The sequence below is a fragment of the Caretta caretta genome, chromosome 6 (genome assembly GCF_965140235.1).
Source record: "Caretta caretta isolate rCarCar2 chromosome 6, rCarCar1.hap1, whole genome shotgun sequence".
In the NCBI taxonomy this organism is placed as follows: Eukaryota; Metazoa; Chordata; order Testudines; family Cheloniidae; genus Caretta; species Caretta caretta.
The window spans coordinates 261,599-282,883 of NC_134211.1; the positions used below are offsets into that span (position 1 = coordinate 261,599).

The window sequence follows — 21,285 nt, forward strand, 5'->3', positions numbered from 1 at the left end:
GAGACGTAAGAAAGAGTTTAATGGGGTGAAAACATGGCGGCTGGAAGGGGGCAGGACCCCAGCCCCCCACAATGCACTGGGGACCTGTATGACCTTGGGGGGGGCCTCACAGCCTGCCCCCCAAGGAATCCAAGAGCCCCCCCTCTTGGTCCCTAAGCCCCTCCCTGCGCCAGGGGCCTGGGGATGTTAAGTTGGGGGTCCCTGGCTCACCCCAGCCCAGGGTGCCCCATCCATCTGTCCCTGACCCCATTTCCTTCACGGGCGGGCTCCATGCCCACATAAAATACCAGCCCCCCAAACTGGCACAGTTCCACCTGCCCCCCGAGTCTGGCCCCTGGGGGGCACCGAGAGTCTCTGCCCGGCAGGTGGCGCCCGACCCCAGCCGGGGGTGTCTGTGCTGATCTCAGATGAGGACACTGGAGACGGGCACTTTGGTGGATCGGCCGCGCTTCGGCACCACAATCCGCTCCTCCGGCTCGGCCTCCTCCTGCAGCAGACCTGGCGGGGGGAGGGGGAGAGTCAGGGGGGGTGACAGGGTGGGCACAGAGCTGCAGGTGCCGGGGGGGGGCGATTCTTGATGCCCAAGATTTTGGGGCAGTGGGGGGCGCTGTGGGGCTCCACATACCCTGGGCGCTCAGCTCGGCCCGCTTGCGGTCGCCCTGGATGAAGAGCGCGGTGGCGAGGTGGGGGCCGGGGGGAGCAGTGGGAGGCGACAGGGTTGGGGGGAGTAGCAGGAGGTGATGGGGCTAGGGGGCAGAGGGAGGCGATGGGTCTAGGGGGTTGGGGGACGTACCCTGGGCGCTCAGCTCGGCCCGCTTGCGGTCGCCCTGGATGAAGAGCGCGGTGGCGAGGTGGGGGCCGGGGGGAGTAGTGGGAGGTGACAGGGTTGGGGGGAGTAGCGGGAGGTGACGGGGCTAGGGGGCAGAGGGAGGCGACGGGGCTAGGGGGCAGAGGGAGGCGACGGGGCTAGCGGGCTGGGGGACGTACCCTGGGCGCTCAGCTCGGCCCGCTTGCGGTCGCCCTGGATGAAGATCGCGGTGGCGAGGTGGGGGCCGGGGGGAGCAGTGGGAGGCGACGGGGTTAGGGGGGAGTAGCGGGAGGCGACGGGGCTAGGGGACAGAGGGAGGCGACGGGGCTAGGGGGCAGAGGGAGACGATGGGGCTAGGGGGCAGAGGGAGGCGACGGGGCTAGCGGGCTGGGGGACGTACCCTGGGCGCTCAGCTCGGCCCGCTTGCGGTCGCCCTGGATGAAGATCGCGGTGGCGAGGTGGGGGCCAGGGGGAGCAGTGGGAGGCGACGGGGTTAGGGGGGAGTAGCGGGAGGCGACGGGGCTAGGGGGCAGAGGGAGGTGACGGGGCTAGGGGGCAGTGGGAGGTGACGGGGCTAGGGGGCAGAGGGAGGCGATGGATCTAGTGGGCTGGGGGACGAACCCTGGGCGCTCAGCTCGGCCCGCGTGCGTCGCCCTGGATGAAGAGCGCGGTGGCGAGGTGGGGGCCGGGGGGAGCAGTGGGAGGCGACGGGGCTAGGGGGCAGAGGGAGGCGACGGGTCTAGGGGGCAGAGGGAGGCGATGGATCTAGTGGGCTGGGGGACGTACCCTGGGCGCTCAGCTCGGCCCGCTTGCGGTCGCCCTGGATGAAGAGCGCGGTGGCGAGGTGGGGGCCGGGGGGAGCAGCGGGAGGCGACGGGGCTAGGGGGCAGAGGGAGGCGACGGGTCTAGGGGGCAGAGGGAGGCGATGGATCTAGTGGGCTGGGGGACGTACCCTGGGTGCTCAGCTCGGCCCGCTTGCGGTCGCCCTGGATGAAGAGCGCGGTGGCGAGGTGGGGGCCGGGGGGAGCAGTGGGAGGTGACGGGGTTGGGGGGAGCAGTGGGAGGCGACGGGGTTAGGGCGGAGTAGCGGGAGGCGACGGGGCTAGGGGGCAGAGGGAGGTGACGGGGCTAGGGGGCAGAGGGAGGCGACGGGGCTAGGGGGCTGGGGGACGTACCCTGGGCGCTCAGCTCAGCCTGCTTGCGGTCGCCCTGGATGAAGAGCGCGGTGGCGAGGTGGGGGCCGGGGGGAGCAGTGGGAGGCGACGGGGCTAGGGGGCAGAGGGAGGCGACGGGGCTAGGGGGCAGAGGGAGGCGATGGATCTAGCGGGCTGGGGGACGTACCCTGGGCGCTCAGCTCGGCCCGCTTGCGGTCGCCCTGGATGAAGAGCGCGGTGGCGGCCGGGGGGAGCAGTGGGAGGTGACGGGGTTGGGGGGGAGCAGAGGGAGGTGACAGGGTTGGGGGGAGCAGCGGGAGGCGACGGGGCTAGGGGGCAGAGGGAGGCGACGGGGCTAGGGGGCTGGGGGACGTACCCTGGGCGCTCAGCTCGGCCCGCTTGCGGTCGCCCTGGATGAAGAGCGCGGTGGCGAGGTGGGGGCCGGGGGGAGCAGTGGGAGGTGACGGGGTTGGGGGGAGCAGTGGGAGGTGACGGGGTTGGGGGGGAGTAGCGGGAGGCGACGGGGCTAGGGGGCAGAGGGAGGCGATGGATCTAGCGGGCTGGGGGACGTACCCTGGGCGCTCAGCTCGGCCCGCTTGCGGTCGCCCTGGATGAAGAGCGCGGTGGCGAGTTGGGGGCCGGGGGGAGCAGTGGGAGGTGACGGGGTTGGGGGGAGCAGTGGGAGGCGACGGGGCTAGGGGGCAGAGGGAGGCGACGGGGCTAGGGGGCTGGGGGACGTACCCTGGGCGCTCAGCTCGGCCCGCTTGCGGTCGCCCTGGATGAAGAGCGCGGTGGCGAGGAAGAAGCCGCCCCCCAGCACCCCGGCGAAGGCGCTCAGCATCAGGGCGTACTGCAGGCTGCGGAACTCCAGCAGGTAGGACGGGGGGCGGCCCCGCTGGATCCTGTCGCTGATCTGGGGGGCAGAGAGGGTGAGCGGAGCCGTCCCACAATCCCCAGCACCCCCCCAGCGCTGCGAGCTTCCCCCCAGCAGTGCCGCTGCCGTGCACTCACCACGCCGATGAGGTAGGGGCTGCCGGCGTCGCCCAGCAGGTGGGACATGACGATCTGGAAGGATTCGGCCGTGGAGCGGCGTGTGGGGACCACGACGTACTGTGGGCGACAGGGGCCGGGTCAGCACAGGCTGGGGTGGGGGGCCTGCCCCCCATCCATCCCAGTCAGTGCGTCCGTCTGTCCCTGCCCCCTCCCCCTGCTCTGTGTCCGTCTGTCTGTCCCTGCCGCCCCAGGTCACTCCCAGGGGCCAGCTAAGGGCGGGGGGGGTCGCTCCCAGGGGCTGGCTAAGGGCGGGGGGGGTCGCTCCCAGGGGCCGGCTAAGGGCGGGGGGGTTGCTCCCAGGGGCCGGCTAAGGGCGGGGGGGTCGCTCCCAGGGGCCGGCTAAGGGCGGGGCGGGGGGGTCGCTCCCAGGGGCCGGCTAAGGGCGGGGCGGGGGGGGTCGCTCCCAGGGGCCGGCTAAGGGCGGGGCGGGGGGGGTCGCTCCCAGGGGCCGGCTAAGGGCAGGGCGGGGGGGGGTCGCTCCCAGGGGCCGGCTAAGGGAAGGGTGGGGGAGTTGCTCCCGGGGCCTGGCTAAGGGCGGGGCGGGGGGGTCGCTCTCAGGGGCCGGCTAAGGGCTGGGGAGTCGCTCCCGGGGCCTGGCTAAGGGCAGGGCGGGGGGGTCGCTCCCAGGGGCCGGCTAAGGGCAGGGCGGGGGGGGTCGCTCCCAGGGGCCGGCTAAGGGAAGGGTGGGGGAGTTGCTCCCGGGGCCTGGCTAAGGGCAGGGCGGGGGGGTCGCTCCCAGGGGCCGGCTAAGGGAAGGGTGGGGGAGTTGCTCCCGGGGCCTGGCTAAGGGCGGGGCGGGGGGGTCGCTCCCAGGGGCCGGCTAAGGGCCGGGGAGTCGCTCCCAGGGGCCGGCTAAGGGCGGGGCGGGGGAGTCGCTCCCAGGGGCCGGCTAAGGGCGGGGCGGGGGGGTCGCTCCCAGGGGCCGGCTAAGGGCGGGGCGGGGGGGTCGCTCCCAGGGGCCGGCTAAGGGCCGGGGAGTCGCTCCCAGGGGCCGGCTAAGGGCGGGCCGGGGAGTCGCTCCCAGGGGCCGGCTAAGGGCGGGCCGGGGAGTCGCTCCCAGGGGCCGGCTAAGGGCGGGGCGGGGGAGTCGCTCCCAGGGGCCGGCTAAGGGCGGGGCGGGGGGGGTCGCTCCCAGAGGCCGGCTAAGGGCGGGGCGGGGGGGGTCGCTCCCAGGGGCCGGCTAAGGGCCGGGGAGTCGCTCCCAGGGGCCAGCTAAGGGCCGGGGCGGGGTGGTGGGGTGGCTCCCAGGGGCCAGCTAAGGGCGGGGGGGTCGCTCCCAGGGGCCGGCTAAGGGCGGGGCGGGGGGGTCCTTCCCAGGGGCCGGCGAAGGGCGGGCTGGGGGGGTCGCTGGCCCTGTGGCTCCGGGCACAGGGCGGCAGGACAGACGCACCAGCAGGATGTCTGCCACGATGGCCCAGTTCAGGGACAGCAGCGTCTCCCCAATGAAGATAAACACCTGTGGGAGGAGGGAGCCGGTTACTGAGGCTAAGGACCCCCCCTGCCCCTCCCCGGGTCCTCCCTCCCCTGCCAACGCTGGGCACCAGGCCCACGAATGTGTGGGGTGTCCACCCCCTGGCCCTGCTCCCCCCAGTCCCCCTGGCACCCCCTGGCCCTGCTCCCCCTGGCACCCCCTGGCCCTGCTCCCCCCCGGCCCCGGGGCCCCCCGCCCCGGCACTCACGTAGGTGGCGAGGCTGCTGCCCTGGGCACACACCAGGGCCAGGAAGAGGAAGGGCGCGGAGCCCAGCAGGCCGGCGGCGCAGACCAGGGGGTCGGCCCGCGGGTTGCTTCGTCGGAGGCGCTGGGAGATCTCCACGCCCGCCCCCACGCCCAGGAAGCCCGTCACACAGGTGATGAGGCCGAAGATCAGGCTACGGAGACAGGGGGAGTCAGGGGTCACCAGGGAGAGAACGGCCCCGGCATTGGGGGGGGGTCAGAGCTCGGGGGTCACCGGGGAGAGAACGGCCCCGACATTGGGGGGGGTCAGAGCTCGGGGGTCACCGGGGAGAGAACGGCCCCGACACTGGGGGGGGTCAGAGTTCGGGGGTCACCGGGGAGAGAACAGCCCCGACATTGGGGGGGGTCAGTGCTCGGGGGTCACCGGGGAGAGAATGGCCCCGACACTGGGGGGGTCAGTGCTCGGGGGTCACGGGGGAGAGAACGGCCCCGATATGGGGGTGTCAGAGCTTGGCGGTCACAGGGGAGAGAATGGCCCCGACACTGGGGGTGGGTCAGAGCTCGGGGGTCACCGGGGAGAGAACGGCCCCGATATGGGGGTGTCAGAGCTCGGCGGTCACAGGGGAGAGAACGGCCCCGACACTGGGGGTGGGTCAGAGTTCGGGGGTCACCGGGGAGAGAACGGCCCCGACACTGGGGGGGGGGGGTCAGAGCTCAGGGGTCACGGGGGAGAGAACGGCCCCGACATTGGGGGGGGGAGGTCAGAGCTCGGGGGTCACCGGGGAGAGAACGGCCCCGACACTGGGGGGGTGGGTCAGAGTTCGGGGGTCACCGGGGAGAGAACAGCCCCGACATTGGGGGGGGGGGTCAGAGCTCAGGGGTCACCGGGGAGAGAACGGCCCCGACACTGGGGGGGGTCAGAGCTCGGGGGTCACCGGGGAGAGAATGGCCCCGACACTGGGGGGGGTCAGAGCTCGGGGGTCACCGGGGAGAGAACAGCCCCGACATTGGGGGGGGGTCAGAGCTCGGGGGTCACCGGGGAGAGAACGGCCCCGACATTGGGGGGGGTCAGAGCTCGGGGGTCACCGGGGAGAGAACGGCCCCGACACCGAAGTGGGACTGTTCTTAATGTTTCCTCTGAATAGTGTGGGGGTGCCTCAGTTTCCCCTAGGCAGTTCTTAAGTATCTAGGGGGTGGGGTAAGGGTGTATGATCATTGCAGAGCCCTAGAGGGCAGGTGTGTGCAGGGGTCTGGACACAGAGAATGGCCGACACCCTGTTTCCTGGCAACTAATGGCCTGGGCCCTTCCCCCCCTGCAAGTTGAGAGCTAAAGGGTTGGAGAACAAAGGAATCAGATGACCACCTGGCCCGGGAAAGGAACAAAGCCCAGAGGAGGAGGGGCTGGAGGGGGTTTTCAGTTTGGGGCTGGCTGGGACATGGAGTGAAGTGCAGACGTGGTTGTCTGGCTCACTGCCCCCCAAAATGGACCCAGCTGAGGGGTCCCGTTCTCTGCACCTGCAAGCTCTGTTTTAGACCATGTTCCTGTCGTCTAATAAACCTTCTGTTTTACTGGCTGGCTGAGAGTCACGTCTGACTGCGAAGTTGGGGTGCAGGACCCTCTGGCTTCCCCAGGAGCCCCGCCTGAGCGGACTCGCTGGGGGGAAGCGCACGGAGGGGCAGAGGATGCTGAATGCTCCGAGGTCAGACCCAGGAAGGTGGAAGCTGTGTGAGCTGTGTGTCCTGCAGACAGGCTGCTCACAGAAAGGCGACTGCCCCAGAGTCCTGCCTGGCTTCATGGGGAGCAGTTCCAGAGCATCGCCCAGGGACTCCGTGACAACTGGTGGCAGCGGTGGGATGTACTGCACCCCGTGGATGGCGCTTCCTGCAGTAAGTGACTGGGGAGCAGTAACACGAAGGGGGATTGCCGAGGACCAGGCCTGCTGAAGGCTCAGAAAGGAGCGGTTTCGGGGGGCGGTTAACCCCTGGGAGTGTGTGACCAGCGAGAAGGACTGTGCAGTAATGGGGTCCCCCTGGGGATTGCAGCAAGCAGTCCAAGGGGCGGAGGAGTCTGCAGCTCGACCCTGGCAAAGAGGTGGTGACCTCGAGAAGGGCTGGCACACTAGGGGTTCTCCCTGGAAACCGTGGGGAGCTGAGAACACACGGGCCTGTGAGTCCACAACAACTTGGGAGGAGCGGAGTGATGGCCTGTCACCGTCTCCTTAAGAAGGACATTGTAACCCTGTGCAGAAAGAGAGGGTTGAGCATTGGAAAGTTCACCAAAGCAGAGTTAATCGTGCAGCTGGAGGAGGATGACCGCTCTAAGGAACAGATTCCTGACCCCAACTGGGGCTATAGCAGGATCTGGGAGCAGCTGAAGCGGGAGCCAGGCACCCCCAAGACTCCTGTCCCCGACCAGACGAGGGTCTTCACGATCGGGTTCCCCATCGGGGGATTGGAGAGGGACGGGATTGGAGCTGAGTCTGAGAGAGCAAGAGGACCCTGGGAGACAGCGAGAGCCCGAGAAAGAGCTGCAGAAGCAGCAGCAGCATGAACGGGCGGTGGGGGAGCGGAGAGGCCTAGGGGACCTCCCCGGGGTGAGTGGGGATAGATCCCGGGGGGCCAGTTCCGCAGGGAACCTCGAGACTAAATTGCTGCCCCTGGTTAAGGAGGGGGTGTGTGTGGATGCCCACCTCACTGCCTTTGAGCAGGCTGGCGATTTGAACCAAGGGGACCCTGCGGAAAAGCCCCGGTGTCTAGCTCCCTTGCTGGGTCCCAAGGCCATAGACTCCGTCAGCCAGATGGGTGGGGAGGTGGACAGGCTCCCACTCCTGACCCCAACCTATATGTCTGTGTGGAGTTTCCTGGGGCCAGGCCCCCCGGACCTCCAGTGGGAGCAGAAGGTGATGGTCAATGGGGAGACATTCTTGGGGTGGCCAAAGGGCATGGGCTGCATAAACCTTCCCACATGCGGCCTGCGAGTGCTATCGACCACCCCTGACCTAAGGGAGGGCGTGAAACTGGAAGGGCCTGGTGTAACTCCTACCAAGGAATGGGAGAGATGCTGGGGCATCCATGGGAACGGCTTCGAACTTCCCCAGGTCACCGGCTAAAGTGACCCCGCTCAGTTCGATCTCGAAGGGGGGAGAGATGTGACGAAGTGGGACTGTTCTTAATGTTTCCTCTGAATAGTGTGGGGGTGCCTCAGTTTCCCCTAGGCAGTTCTTAAGTATCTAGGGGGTGGGGTAAGGGTGTATGATCACTGCAGAGCCCTAGAGGGCAGGTGTGTGCAGGGGTCTGGACACAGAGAATGGCCGACACCCTGTTTCCTGGCAACTAATGGCCTGGGCCCTTCCCCCCTGCAAGGTGAGAGCTGAAGGGTTGGAGAACAAAGGAATCAGGTGACCACCTGGCCCGGGAAAGGAACAAAGCCCAGAGGAGGAGGGGCTGGAGGGGGTTTTCAGTTTGGGGCTGGCTGGGACATGGAGTGAAGTGCAGACGTGGTTGTCTGGCTCACTGCCCCCCAAAATGGACCCAGCTGAGGGGTCCCGTTCTCTGCACCTGCAAGCTCTGTTTTAGACCATGTTCCTGTCGTCTAATAAACCTTCTGTTTTACTGGCTGGCTGAGAGTCACGTCTGACTGCGAAGTTGGGGTGCAGGACCCTCTGGCTTCCCCAGGAGCCCGCCTGGGCGGACTCGCTGGGGGGAAGCGCACGGAGGGGCAGAGGATGCTGAATGCTCCGAGGTCAGACCCAGGAAGGTGGAAGCTGTGTGAGCTGCGTGTCCTGAAGACAGGCTGCTCACAGAAAGGCGACTGCCCCAGAGTCCTGACTGACTTCATGGGGAGCAGTTCCAGAGCATCGCCCAGGGACTCCGTGACAGGGGGGTCAGAGCTCGGGGGTCACCGGGGAGAGAACGGCCCCGACACTGGGGGGGGTCAGAGTTCGGGGGTCACCGGGGAGAGAACAGCCCCGACATTGGGGGGGGTCAGTGCTCGGGGGTCACGGGGGAGAGAACGGCCCCGACATTGGGGGGGGTCAGAGCTCGGGGGTCACCGGAGAGAGAACGGCCCCGACATTGGGGGGGGTCAGTGCTCGGGCGTCACCGGGGAGAGAATGGCCCCGACACTGGGGGGGTCAGTGCTCGGGGGTCACGGGGGAGAGAACGGCCCCGATATGGGGGTGTCAGAGCTTGGCGGTCACAGGGGAGAGAATGGCCCCGACACTGGGGGTGGGTCAGAGCTCGGGGGTCACCGGGGAGAGAATGGCCCCGAGATTGGGGGGGGAGGTCAGAGCTCGGGGGTCACCAGGGAGAGAACGGCCCCGATATGGGGGTGTCAGAGCTCGGCGGTCACAGGGGAGAGAACGGCCCCGACACTGGGGGTGGGTCAGAGTTCGGGGGTCACCGGGGAAAGAACGGCCCCGACACTGGGGGGGGGTCAGAGCTCAGGGGTCACGGGGGAGAGAACGGCCCCGACATTGGGGGGGGGGGGGGGGAGGTCAGAGCTCGGGGGTCACCGGGAGAGAACGGCCCCGACACTGGGGGGGTGGGTCAGAGCTCGGGGGTCACCGGGGAGAGAACGGCCCCGACACTGGGGGGGTGGGTCAGAGCTCGGGGGTCACCGGGGAGAGAACGGCCCCGACACTGGGGGGGTGGGTCAGAGTTCGGGGGTCACCGGGGAGAGAATGGCCCCGACACTGCGGGGGGTCAGTGCTCGGGGGTCACGGGGGAGAGAACGGCCCCAACACTGGGGGGGTCAGAGCTCGGGGGTCACCGGGGAGAGAACGGCCCCGACACTGCGGGGGGTCAGTGCTCGGGGGTCACGGGGGAGAGAACGGCCCCGATATGGGGGGGGGGGGTCAGAGCTCAGGGCTCACCGGTGACTCCCTTTCCCGGGGGGAGCTCAGGGCTGGGCCCCCCGCGGCGCTCACCTCTCCTGGGAGCTGCAGGTGTCCCCGTCGGGGCAGGGCCGGCTCTGCCCCGTGGCCAGGCAGGAGCGGTACAGGAAGGCCGGGGCCCATAGCGCCAGAGACCCCGTCACGAACGCCACCGCCGTGAAGCCCAGCGACGACAGCACGAAACTGCGGCTGCCGGGGGGGGGGAGGAGAGATGTGAGAGCCCCCCTGAGCCCCGATCCCCTCCTGCTCCTCCCAGCCCCCCCGCTGACCCCCAGCCCCACCCCTCCCAGAGCCCCACACCGAGCCCCAATCCCTTCCTGCTCCCCACAGCTTACCGCCAACCCCCAGACCCCCACAAAACCTGCAGCTCTGCCCCTCCCAGACCCCCCCTGAGCCTCAATCCCATCCTGCTCCCCCCAGCCCCTCACTGACACACACTCCTGCCTCTCCCAGCCCCCGAGCCCCGCCCCACTCCTCCGGGTCCCCTGCCAATCCCCAGCTCAGCCCCACTCCTCACAGCTGCACACTGACCCCCATTGCCTCTCACTCCTCCCCATCCCCCACTCCTCTAAGCTCCCCAGACCCCCAACCCCACCCCACTCCCTGCGCCCTGCTCCTCCCAGCCCCACCTCCTCCTGACCCCCTATTTGTCTGACACCCCCCCACTTGCTGCTCCTCCCATCCCTGGCCCCTGCTGAGTACCCACAGGTCTCTCCCACTCACTTGCGGCTCAGCGCCCGGAGGTCGGCGGCCCAGGAGGTGTAGCGCAGGGAGGAGTCAGAGAGACGCTCCACGGCCCCCCGTGGCGGCTCCCGCAGCACCACGACCAGCAGCACCACAGCCACCACGCCCAGCACCGGGGTCACCTGGGGGGCAGAGCGCGGGACCCCGTGTCACCAAGTGGGGGATTTCCTCACTGGCTGGTATGAACATGGGGCGTGCCTCAGTTTCCCACGTGTGTTGCAGCTGAATTTCAGATGGAGCTGCAGAAGGATCCCTCCTTAGACAAGCTGAAGGGCCTTGCTGGCCACAGCGTTGAGGAACCCTTAAGGGGGGCTGCAGGGAGAGATTCCCTTCAGGGGCTGCTGGAGAGCTTCACTGGGACCCTGAAGATGATGCTGAAGACTTTCCTGGGCCAGCATCTGCAGGACCGAGATGAGTATTTACCACACCTGCTGTTCGCGTACAGGGAAGTGACCCAGGAATCCACGGGGTTCTCCCCTTCGCAGTCGCTGTATGGGAGGAGAGTGAAGGGTCCCCTGGGCTTGGTGGGGGACGAATGGGAAGGGAAGGCCTCCCCCGATGGAGAATCAGTGGTGGAGCATGGACTGACTTTCCGGGAACAGCTCGCTGAGCTCCTGGGTCCGGCCAGGGAGAACCTAGCCAGGGCCCAAGGGAGGCAGAAGGTCTGGTACGACCGCTCGGCCTACGGCACCGGGGACCAGGTGAGGGGTCTCGTCCCGGTGAGGAAGCATAAGCCGCAACCTGCCTGGGACGGGCCCTTCAAGGTCATCCAGCAGCTGAATGAGGAGAACAAAGTGGTGGAACTGCCCAGCCGGGCTCACAGCCACCGCGGGGACCAAGTCAACGTGATGGAGCCGTAGTGGGGCAGGGAGAGGCTGGTACGGGCCGTGTGCGGCCAGTGGGAGAAGATCCCCTGGTGGGTCTCTTCTCTGAGACCGGAGCCAGCCCCTTGCCGGAATCAGTTCCCCTCTGTGATCAGCTCACCCCTCCTCAGCAGGCAGAGATCAGAGAGGTGCCGCGTGTGACAAAGTGGGAGGTTTCTTCTTGAGGTTTTGCACGAATACAGTGTGCCTCAGTTTCCCCGTGTGTCACACAAGACGTAGGTGGTGGGGCAAGGGGGTGTGGTTTTTGCTGAGACCGAGTGGGCAGGTGGGGCTGCCTCTGGCTGCCTGCACACAGAGAAGGGCAGAAGCACTCCGTAGCCTGGCAACGGCGCCTGCAACAAGGTGGAGCCAGGGGAGGGGTGCAGACCAGGTGACCCTTTTGCCCGGGATAGAGACATAGGACATAGGAGGGGCAATGGGCATGTCTGAGGCTGGGCTGCTGGAGACTGGGCTGCTGGAGACTGGGCCGTCTGCTGGCTGGAGTCGGGCCGGGGGGAAGGGAAAGGGGGCAGGGCACAAGGCCCTGCATCCCCACACAATGGACTTTGCTGAATGTCCCTGATGTCTGTGCTAAGAAGCCCTGTTCTACACTGGGTTCCTGTCGACTTATAACCCGTCCGTGTCACACACTGACTGGGAGTTACGGCTGGCTGCGGAGTTGGGGGTCAGGATCCCTTGGGGGGCATGTGAGGCTTCCCCAGGAGTCCCATGGCTGCGGGGAGCTCACGGGGTGAACAGGGCTGAATGCTCCGAGGTCAGACCCAGGAAGTGCCAAAGCCAAGCAGGCTTCTTGCGCTGGTGAGGGTGGGCAGAGTCACGCTGCCCCAGAGACCTGCACGACTTCATTCAGAGTGCTGCCAGGAGACTGACTCTGTGACATCGTGCTCCTACCCACAGCCGGCCGGGGCTCGCTAACCTGGCTGGCCATCGCATGGGGACAGGAGCCCACGCTCCCATCAGGTGTTCCCTGTTCAGAGTCACTGGGAACACAGCCCAGGCCCTGGAGAGAGAGGTCAGGGATACGCTGGCTTTGGGGGTGATCCAGCCATTCAACAGTCCATTGGCCTCACCCGTGGGGCTGGTCCCCAGGAAAAATGGCTTGATCCAGTTCTGTGTGGCCTATCGGAAGCTCAATGCCATCACTGTGTCTGGTGCCTGCCCATGCCCAGGCCTGATGAGACCCTGGACAAGTGTGTGTTGGGGGGCGTGTTACCTCACTACTGTGGATCTTACCAAGGGCTATTGGCAGGTGCCTTTGGATCCAGAGGCCAGGCTGAAATCTGCCTTTATCACCCTTATGGGGCTCTGTGAGCTCCTGGCCCTGCCCTTTGGCCACAAGGGGGTGCCGGTCACTTGCCAGGGCCTGGGGATCAGTTACCAAGGGGGTAGAGAGTTTGGCCCGGCGTACATCATGGATAATATCTGTGTCATGCAAGATGGGGATGGCAGAGGTGTCGTACCTGGGCCGCAAGGTGGGGAGCGGCTGCCTAAAACCAGAGCCAGCCAAGATGTGGGCGATCAGAGACTGGCCTCTGATCCAGACTAAGAAACAGGTTAAGAAGTGATTATTCCCCTCTATTTGGCACTGGTCAGGCCACACCTGGAGTACTGTGTCCAGTTTTGGTCCCCCCACTACAGAGAGGATGTGGACAAATTGGAGAGAGTCCAGCGGAGGGCAACAAAAATGATTAGGGGGGCTGGGGCATATGACTTAGGAGGAGAGGCTGAGGGAACTGGGATTGTTTAGTCTGCAGAAGAGAAGAATGAGGGGGGATTTGATAGCAGCCTTCAGCTACAAGAAGGGGGGGTCCCAAAGAGGATGGAGCTCGGCTGTTCTCAGGGGTGGCAGATGACAGAACAAGGAGCAATGGTCTCTAGTTGCAGTGGGGGAGGTCTAGGTTGGATATTCGGAAACACTATTTCACTAGGAGGGTGGGGAAGCACTGGAATGGGTTCCCTAAGGAGGTGGTGGAATCTCCATCCTTAGAGGTTTTTAAGGCCCGGCTTGACAAAGCCCTGACTGGGATGATTTAGTTGGGGTTGGTCCTGCTTTGAGCAGGGGGTTGGACTAGATGTCCTCCTGAGGTCTCTTCTAACCCTAATCTTCTATGAAACAGGCCCAGGCCTTTACTGGGATGTCGGGGCACTACCAGACGTTTGTGCCCCACTTTATCTCCCTGTCAGCTCCCACCACGGAGCTTTGTAAGAAGGGGAAGCCAGACAAGCTGGTCTGGACTGGGCAACGCCGGGGACTCTCTGTGCTTTGAAGGAGGCTCTGGTCAGGGGCCCAGTGCTGGGAAACCCAGACTTTGACAAGCCCTTCCTGGTGTTCACAGATGCCTCAGACACAAGGCTGGGTGCGGTGCTGATGCTAACGGGGAGAGACCCCTCATCGGGTACTTGAGCAGGACACTGCTGCCCCGGGAGCAGAGCTATGTGGCCATCGAGAAGAAATGCCTGGCCCTGGGGTGGGCTCTTAAAAAGCTGCAGCCATACCTATTTGGGCGGTGCTTTACTGTGGACACTGACCACTCGCCCTGCTGTGGCTGCACCAGATGAGAGGGGCCAATGCCAAGCTCCTGAGGTGGAACCTGATCCAGGATTATGAGCTGGAGACGGTCCATGTTCAGGGGAGTGCAAATATTACAGCGGATGCGCTGTCCCGGAGAGGGGGGCCCGAACCTCCCCAGTTCACAGGCTGAAGCGAGCCCCGCTCAGTTCAGTCTCAAAGCGGGGAGAGATCTGACAAAATGGGGGATTTTCTTAATATTTTGTATGAATGTTCTATGTGCCTCGGCATCCCCTATGTATTGCACAATTCATTATGTGGTGGGGCAAGAGCGTCTGATCTTTGCAGAGACTCCTGAAAGGGGCACAGGAGTCTGGAAAGGTTGGGAACCACTGCCTAAGAACAGGTGTGACTGTCAAACAACAGCTGCCTGGGCCCAGACAATGATCAGACTCTTTGTAACTTAGCAACTGATGGCGGGGGGGGGGGGCACCCTTGGGATGGAGAACAAAGGCTTGCCTGGGAAAGATGACAAAGGACAAGGAGGGGCAACTGGGTGTGATGGAGGGTCGTTGGTCTGGAGGGGAGATCTGATGAAGCGGGACTGTTCTTAATGTTTCCTCTGAATAGTGTGGGGGTTCCTCAGTTTCCCCTAGGCAGTTCTTAAGTCTTTAGGGGGTGCGGTAAGGGTGTATGATCATTGCAGAGCCCTAGAGGGCAGGTGCGTGCAGGGGTCTGGACACAGAGAATGGCCGACACCCTGTTTCCTGGCAACTGAGGGCGGGCCCTTTTCCCCTGCAAGGTGAGAGCTAAAGGGTTGGAGAACAAAGGAACCAGGTGACCTCCTGGCCCAGGAAAGGGACAAAGCCCAGAGGAGGAGGGGCTGGGGGGAGTTTCAGTTTGGGGCTGGCTGGGGACAAGGAGTGAAGGGCAAACGGGGATGTCTGGCTCACTCCCCCCCAAAATGGACCCAGCTGAGGGGTCCTGTTCTCTGCACCTACAAGCTCTGTTTTAGACCATGTTCCTGTCGTCTAATAAACCTTCTGTTTTACTGGCTGGCTGAGAGTCCCATCTGACTGCGGAGTTGGGGGGCAGGACCCTCTGGCTTCCCCAGGACCCCGCCTGGCCGGACTCGCTGTGGGAAGCGCACGGAGGGGCAGAGGAGGCTGAAGGCTCCGAGGTCAGACCCAGGAAGGGGGAAGCCGGGTGAGCTGTGTGTCCTGAAGACAGGCTGCTCCCAGAAAGGAGACTTTCCCAGAGTCCTGACTGGCTTCGGAGGGAGCAGTTCCAGAGCATCGCCCGGGGACTCCGTGACAGGAGACCCCGGTCTCAACCAAGATGGACCTTGCTGAAAGTTCCTGCTTTCTGTGCTAACAGGCTCTGTTCTACGCTGTGTTCCCGACGACTAATACCCGTCTGTGTTACGCTGTGACAAAGTGGGAATGTTCTTCATGTTTTCTCTGAATACTGTGTGTGCCTCAGTTTCCCCTATGTGTTACTCAAATATCTGGTGGTGGGATGAGGGTGTGTGATTGTTGCAGCGACCCCTAGTGGGCAGGTGTGTCTGCGACTGGCTGCCTGGGACAGAGAACGAGCGACACTGTAGCCTGGCAGCCGATGGTCGGGCCCCCTCCTCTGCAAGGACCAGCTGGAGGTGGGAGGTGTCGGTGCCGACCAGGTGACCTGCTGGCCTGGGAAAGAGACAAAGGAACGAGGAGGGTGCACAGGGGGTCTGGGGCCAGGCAGCTCGAACCGGGCAGGCTCCTCTTTGGGACTCGGAGGGAAGAGTCTAGGACTTGGGGTCCCCCCAAGATGGGCTTGACTGAAAGTCCCTGATGTCTGTGCTAACAAGTCCTGTTCTACACTGGGTTCCCGAGGGCTGATAACCCGTCTGTGTCACATGCTGGCTGGGAGTCCAGGCTCGCTGCCGAGCCGGGGGGCAGGGCCCCTCCATCTGCCCCAGGGCCCCGTCCAGGGGGACTCGCTGCGGGGAGCTCATGGGCTGAACAGTGGGCTGGACACTCCAAGGTCAGACCCAGGACGCTCCCCCTACTGATAATGTTCCCCGAGGGGCGTCCCAGGACAAGAGGGTCCTGTCAGCACGTCACTCAGGGGGGGCTCCAGAGCCCCAAGCCCGGCCTCTGTCACACACACCCCCGGCCCAGCCCCCCAGACTCACCCGCAGGGCCCAATGCCAGTCCTCAGCCAAGTCCTTCACCTTCGAGCCCACGATGTAGCCCAGCCCGCTGCGGGAGGAGCAGGAGGTTAGAGCCAGGACCCACAGCTCTCCCCACTGCCCCCACCACCTGCCCCTTACCCCACTGCCCCCCACCTGCCCCAACACTCGTCCCCTACCCACACTGCCCCAACACCCGCCCCCAACACCCGGCCCCTGTCCCCACCCTAACCCCAGGTTCCCACCCCATCAATCCACCCTGGCCCCCGGGCTCCCCCCCACCTCCACCGCCCCCAGAGCCCCTCACCTGCCGACGGGGACGGCGAAGTAGAAGAAGGCCAGCATACGGCTGCGCTGGTCGCTAACGAACAGGTCGGCGATGATGGTGGGGGCGATGGTGGAGTAGCTGGCCTCCCCCACCCCCACCAGCCCCCGCGTCACCAGCAACAGCCAGAACCGCTGGCGGGGGAGGTGAGAGACGGCTCAGAGACGGCACCACACCCCGGCCTGCCAAGGGGCTGAGACGCCCTGGAGCAGGGAGCTCACCCCGCAGCTCCCCGCCTGCCACAGGCCCAGCCCGGCCACCCCTACAACCGTAAACTCCCCATCACGCTGAGGGGCCTGGAGATGGGGGAACCCAGTACGGGGGAGCGAGACAGCCCGTCCTTCCTGCCTTCTAGGACAGCCAGTGGGGACAACCCCATCTGGACCGCCTCACCCCGAGAGCCACTGGGTGCAGCCTGCGCCCCACGCCTTGCACGCATAGCTTCCCTCATGCACAGCCCCCAAGCCCTTCTGTGCCCCTGCATTGTTCCAGCTCTCACCACCTCCACCCCGCACCTGCCCTGCACACACACTGCTCCCCCCACGCATAGCCCCCAGCCCCTCTGCACCCCCTCAGTCCTGGGGGAATTTTGCACCAAAAAATTAAAAATTCTGCGCACAATCTTTAAAAATTCTGCCAATTTTATTTGTCAAAATAACACTACACAATCATGCCACTTTCAATTATTTTGGTAATTTATTTCAAAATATCTGTCAGCAAGTACGTCTGAAACAATTCAGACACACACAAAAGTTCCCCCAGGAGTAAAGAGTTAAAGAAACTCCTCTGACAGCCAAGTTCCTGTTTCTCTGCCCTGTTCCCCTTCCCAGAGCCCAGAGGGAGGGCCAGACACGCACAATACCTCCCACCCCAGAGGCCAGCCGCAGGGCCCCCCCTTGCTCAGATACCTGCATCCCCCCCAGACCATGTCCCCCCCAGCCCAGGCACCTGTCCCCCTCCCCCCCAAAGCTCAGCCACAGGGCCCCCCGCTTGCCCAGACACTCGCTCCCCTCCGCCCCAGAGCCCAGAGGGAGAGAAAGCCTGATGTTCGGTCCCAGGCTTGCAAGGAGTTTCCTACTCACCACCTTCTCCTTCCCCCAGGCATGCTGGGAACTGCAGCGGACAGGAACCCCCTAGCTCCCTCCCCTTCCCCCCAGCAGTATCCTCTATGTGCAAGCTGGGCTCTGTGGGTCCAGCAGCCCCTAGTGGCGGCTAGCAGCTCTGCAGCCCATTTCTGTGGGGGAAAGGAAATTCTGTGCACATGTTAATTTCTGCAAAATTGACTCCTGGGGGAACTCTCTGTTAGTTATCCCAGCACTACTGTGCGTGCACATAATTAATGAGCCATGCATATTTTTAATTTTTTGTGCAGAAAAAAAGCTTCTGCTGAAATGTTGCTGCAGTTCCGCCTTTTGCCCACCAGAGGGTGCTGTGGCACAAGAACAGCAGCAGCTCCCTGCAGAAGATGACTTCTGCAGTTCCGTCTTTGGCCCATCAGAGGGTGCTGTGGCGACAGAACACAGCAGCAGCTCCCAGCCAGCATGGGAAGAGAAAGAGCCTGCCGTCTTTGCACCTGGTCGGGTCAGGAGACAGGGGCTATGGGGAGACAGACAACAGGGGGTGCTGGGGGGGTCAGACAGGGGCTCATAAGGGCTAGCGAGGGAGGACAGACTGGGGCAGGGGCTGAATGGGAGTGGAGACGCAGGGACACATGGTGATGGGGGAGGGGGTACAGGGACACACAAGGGACAGGGGAAGGGGGTGCAGAGCCACATGGGGATGGGAGAGTAAGTGTCTGAGTGGGGGTGGAGGGACACATGTGGACGGGGGTGCAAGGACACATGGGGTGGTGGGGACAGGGCAGATGTGCCTGACTGAATGGGAGAGGCTAGGGATCAGCCTGGGTCTGTGTGGCGGAAGCTCCCAAACAATCCCTCCCCGTCCTCCAAAAAAACCTGTTCCATACTTTTCCCACCCACACCCAACAACCCTCCAAGTTCACACCCAGGGTCCTTCCCTCTCCCTCAGCTCCTCCGTTCCCCCTGACTCCGCCCAGCCTTTGCTCTGCTTCCGAGGGGGGGCGGGAAATACGGTTCCGTATGGTAGTTTACATGAATTATTATTGTGTTAATACTCCTACTAAGGAATCTACTTGTCAAAAAACATTTCCTGAATCTTTTTTGTTGTCTGTATTGTTTCAGACGTACTTGCTGACAGGTATTTTAAAATAAATGACCAAAAATAATTGAAACTGGTGTGATTATATTGTGTTATTTTGACAAATAAAATATGCAGAATTTTAAGATACTGTGTACAGAATTTTAAATTTTTGTTGCAGAATTCCCCCAGGAGTAAAAATTCCGCATTGCACAGTGGCACAGAATTCGCCCAGGAGAACCCCCTGCATCGCTCCAGCCCCACATATCCTCCACACCGCACCCGACCTGCGCACACAGCTCCCCCCACGCACAGCCCCTCTGCGCCCCTTGCCCAGCCCATCGTCCTCTCCACTCGGCACCCGCCCTGCGCGTGGCCTGCCAGCCGGTACCTCCTGGGGTATGAAGCTGGACCCCAGCGTGACGGCCGACCAGAAGGCGATGCCCAGGCAGAGCAGGCGCTTGCGGTGGTAGCGGTCGCCCAGGTACCCGAAGATCGGGGCCAGCACCATGTAGCTGCTGATGAACACTGCGGGGGGGGTAGGGGGTTGGTTAGAACTGGGGCACTGCGCAAGGCACAGCCACTCCCCCACCAACCCTCTGCCCCCCTACCCTCCCCATCAGAGAAGACGCCGCCCCAGGCCCCAGAGGGTGTCACCCCACATACACAGTGCATCCCTGCCCCCATCGCTATGGGATCCCCCTCTCTCCCCCAACCCCCGTACCTGTCTGGAGGAGCCCGGAGCTGCTGTCTCCAATGCGAAAGAACGACTCAATGTCGGGCAGGATGCCTGGGGAACCGGGGAGCAGGGGGTTAGAAAGTGGGGAGAGCCCCCCATGGACCCTGCAGCCCCCCACCTCTTCCAACCCCGAGCCCACCTCCCACGGCAGATCTCCACACCCTGGGCAGTCCCCCCGACCTCTGCTGGCCCCACTCCTCACACAACCCCCTCCATCCTGCAGCCCTGACCCCCCAAAACTCCCACCCCGTCCCCCAAAACCTCCCACAACTCTCCCACGCACCCACAGAGCCACCGCTGCCGCCCCCCCTCCCCACAGCCCTCACCGGCCACGGTGAAGCGATCCATGTAGTTGAGCAGGTTGATGTAGCAGAGAACAGCGACGATCATCACTGAGCGGGGGTACGAGATCCCGGTGACGGCCTGCACCCCCCCCTCCGGCTGCACCCCGCCCACCCGCGAGCCCTCCTTTGCCGCCGCCTCCTCCTCTGTCTCGTCCGCCTGGCTCAGGAATGGGGCAGCATCGGGGTGGGGGCTGCGCCAGGACGCCATGGCCGGGGGCTGTGCAGCCGCCTCACAGGGAGCCCGGCTCCGGAGCGGGGCCTGCGGAGGGCGGGGGGATTAGTGATCCCGGCACTACGGCTTCCCCTGCCAGTCATGACCCCTTTCCCCCCCAAGAGCCCCGCCCCCATGACCTCCCATCCCCCAAGAGCCCCGCCCCCATGACCTCCCATCCCCCCCAGTAGCCCTGCCCACCATAACCCCGCAGCACCCCACCCCCAAGAACCCCAACCCCACAGCTCCCCTACTAATCCCCCCACCCCCATAACCCCACAAATCCCCATCCCCCGCAACTCCAACCCCGCAGCCCCAACCCAGCAGCCCCCCCGCCATCTCCCCGCCCCCCATAACCCCGCAGCTCCCCTGCCCCCCGCAACACCAACCCTGCAGCCCCCCCGCTATCCCCCCGCCCCCATAACCCTGCAGCTCCCCCTGTCCCCCGCAACCCCAACCCTGCAGCCCCCCTGCCGATCCCCCTGCCACCCCAACCCCGCCGATCCCCCCGCCCCCATAACCCCGCAGCTCCCCTGCCCCCCGCAACCCCAACCCCGCAGCACCCCGCCCCCAAGAACCCCAACCCCACAGCTCCCCCACTAATCCCCCCACCCCCATAACCCCACAACTCCCCATCCCCCGCAGCCCCCCCGCCCCCATAACCCTGCAGCTCCCCCTGTCCTCCGCAACCCCAACCCGCAGCCCCCCTGCCGATCCCCCTGCCACCCCAACCCCGCAGCTCCCCTGCCCCCCGCAACCCCAACCCCGCAGCACCCCTGCCGATCCCCCTGCCACCCCAACCCCGCCGATCCCCCCGCCCCCATAACCCCGCAGCTCCCCTGCCCCCCGCAACCCCAACCCCGCAGCACCCCACCCCCAAGAACCCCAACCCCACAGCTCCCCCACTAATCCCCCCGTCCCCATAACCCCACAACTCCCCATCCCCCGCAACCCCAACCCCGCAGCCCCCCCGCCCCCATAACCCTGCAGCTCCCCCTGTCCTCCGCAACCCCAACCCCGCAGCCCCCCTGCCGATCCCCCCGCAACCCCAACCCCGCCGATCCCCCCGCCCCCATAACCCCGCCGATCCCCTACCCCCCGCCACCCCAACCCCGCAGCACCCCGCCCCCAAGAACCCCAACCCCACAGCTCCCCCACTAATCCCCCCGTCCCCATAACCCCACAACTCCCCATCCCCCGCAACTCCAACCCCGCAGCCCCCCCGCCCCCATAACCCTGCAGCTCCCCCTGTCCTCCGCAACCCCAACCCCGCAGCCCCCCTGCCGATCCCCCCGCAACCCCAACCCCGCCGATCTCCCCGCCCCCATAACCCCGCCGATCCCCTGCCCCCCGCCACCCCAACCCCGCAGCACCCCGCCCCCAAGAACCCCAACCCCACAGCTCCCCTACTAATCCCCCCACCCCCATAACCCCACAACTCCCCATCCCCCACAGCCCCCCCGCCCCCATAACCCTGCAGCTCCCCCTGTCCTCCGCAACCCCAACCCGCAGCCCCCCTGCCGATCCCCCTGCCACCCCAACCCCGCAGCTCCCCTGCCCCCCGCAACCCCAACCCCGCAGCACCCCTGCCGATCCCCCTGCCACCCCAAC

General features: G+C 65.2%; 1 protein-coding gene across 1 annotated transcript in view; it reads right to left on the reverse strand.

The window, feature by feature from the left end:
- SPNS1 (SPNS lysolipid transporter 1, lysophospholipid) overlaps window positions 1-21,285 on the reverse strand; it is a 22,762-nt gene continuing 1,477 nt past the window's right edge. The window contains exons 2-13 of the mRNA XM_075129096.1: window positions 19,446-19,722; window positions 19,105-19,170; window positions 18,772-18,908; window positions 16,206-16,357; window positions 15,902-15,968; window positions 10,309-10,451; window positions 9,619-9,774; window positions 4,695-4,884; window positions 4,406-4,471; window positions 2,974-3,072; window positions 2,704-2,875; window positions 1-498 (exon numbers count right to left, since the gene is read on the reverse strand). Coding sequence (XP_074985197.1) covers window positions 404-498; window positions 2,704-2,875; window positions 2,974-3,072; window positions 4,406-4,471; window positions 4,695-4,884; window positions 9,619-9,774; window positions 10,309-10,451; window positions 15,902-15,968; window positions 16,206-16,357; window positions 18,772-18,908; window positions 19,105-19,170; window positions 19,446-19,671 — 1,569 coding nt within the window. The 5' untranslated portion in view covers window positions 19,672-19,722 and the 3' untranslated portion in view covers window positions 1-403. The remainder of the gene's footprint in view (window positions 499-2,703; window positions 2,876-2,973; window positions 3,073-4,405; window positions 4,472-4,694; window positions 4,885-9,618; window positions 9,775-10,308; window positions 10,452-15,901; window positions 15,969-16,205; window positions 16,358-18,771; window positions 18,909-19,104; window positions 19,171-19,445; window positions 19,723-21,285) is intronic.